The sequence below is a fragment of the Sinocyclocheilus rhinocerous genome, unplaced genomic scaffold (genome assembly GCF_001515625.1).
Source record: "Sinocyclocheilus rhinocerous isolate Xijiao unplaced genomic scaffold, SAMN03320098_v1.1 C36370839, whole genome shotgun sequence".
NCBI lineage: Eukaryota > Metazoa > Chordata > Actinopteri > Cypriniformes > Cyprinidae > Sinocyclocheilus > Sinocyclocheilus rhinocerous.
In genome coordinates this window covers 1-1,057 of record NW_015779768.1, presented here as the reverse complement: position 1 = coordinate 1,057, position 1,057 = coordinate 1, and the positions used below count along the sequence as shown (strand labels likewise).

Sequence of the window (1,057 nt, the reverse complement as noted above, 5' to 3'; positions counted from 1 at the left end):
AATACTTTATAAATATTTATATTTTGCATAAAGAAAATAAAGTAATGCTTTACAAAGATGGGGAAATTTGCGGTCATGAAAATGTTTATATAACTTCATAAAAATAATTTTGTGTAAAATATAATTTTTTTATTTTTCTTTAAGGGTAAAGTGTGGTCTAGACTAGTTTTAATCAGATTGAACTCTTTAGTCCTCAGTCTGCAGAGGTAAATAATGGGTTTTAATCACCTGTGATGTGTGAAGAGACCCGAGGCGTACTCCAAAACCAGAAACTCACGCAGATTAGACCCAAAACTACAAACACACAAAACCAGAACAGCAATGTGTGCATCACATCAACCAAAACCTTCTCAAAGAGCCACATGAATCTGCAGGCTTTCATTTACATATATGAATGGAAAATGGCCTTAAAAACACTAAAATATGACTTTTTATGGGCAAGAAATCTTGACTTGACATTATAAGGGTACAATCATTAGTATGTCAGATCTGAGCGCTTGATCTGATGTGAGATACGCACTGGAGGTTGTGCGACTGCAGGAGTTTGCAGTGATCCAGCAGGTCCGTCAGATGAGCCACGAACCACCAGTTATTGAGCGCGATGCTGCAGAGACATCAAACATCTGTGTTAGTTTGGAGGATTCACAGACTCTTCTGATGAACGTGCGTCTGCACTGAGAGAGTGTTAACACACCTGCAGTCTTTGATCACCTGATGCAGGTCAAACTCAAAGGCCGACAGCAGGATGATGTCCAGAGGCTCCGGAGACGCCCGCAGACCCAGAAACATGCTCATGCTCGACTGCAACACCAACACAGGGTCAGTATGATATATGGAGTTCATAGATTTATTCACAGTGAAATCTATCAAATCAAGTTCGATATCATTGCATGACTAATTCTCAGCTGTTTGTATGATATCTGGCAGCTTTACTTGTGCTGCATGCAGGGTTATTATAGTTAGCTCACACTAAACCTATAAAACTATTTGTTACTTACTAGGGATGTGCGCGACAACTAATTTGACTGTCGTTTAAACGAAAGTTTTGTATCCGACT

The 1,057-nt window shown here is 39.3% G+C and overlaps 1 protein-coding gene across 1 annotated transcript; it reads right to left on the bottom strand.

Moving 5' to 3' along the window:
• Positions 1-151: 151 nt before the first annotated feature.
• LOC107735918 (nuclear pore complex protein Nup85-like) lies at positions 152-1,025 on the bottom strand. The gene is made up of 3 exons (XM_016547464.1): positions 695-1,025; positions 521-604; positions 152-294 (listed from the first exon to the last, which is right to left on the bottom strand). The coding sequence occupies exons 1-3, from the start codon at positions 841-843 to the stop codon at positions 225-227; spliced, it is 303 nt and encodes a 100-aa protein (XP_016402950.1). The 5' UTR covers positions 844-1,025; the 3' UTR covers positions 152-224.
• Between the last annotated feature and the right edge of the window lie 32 nt (positions 1,026-1,057).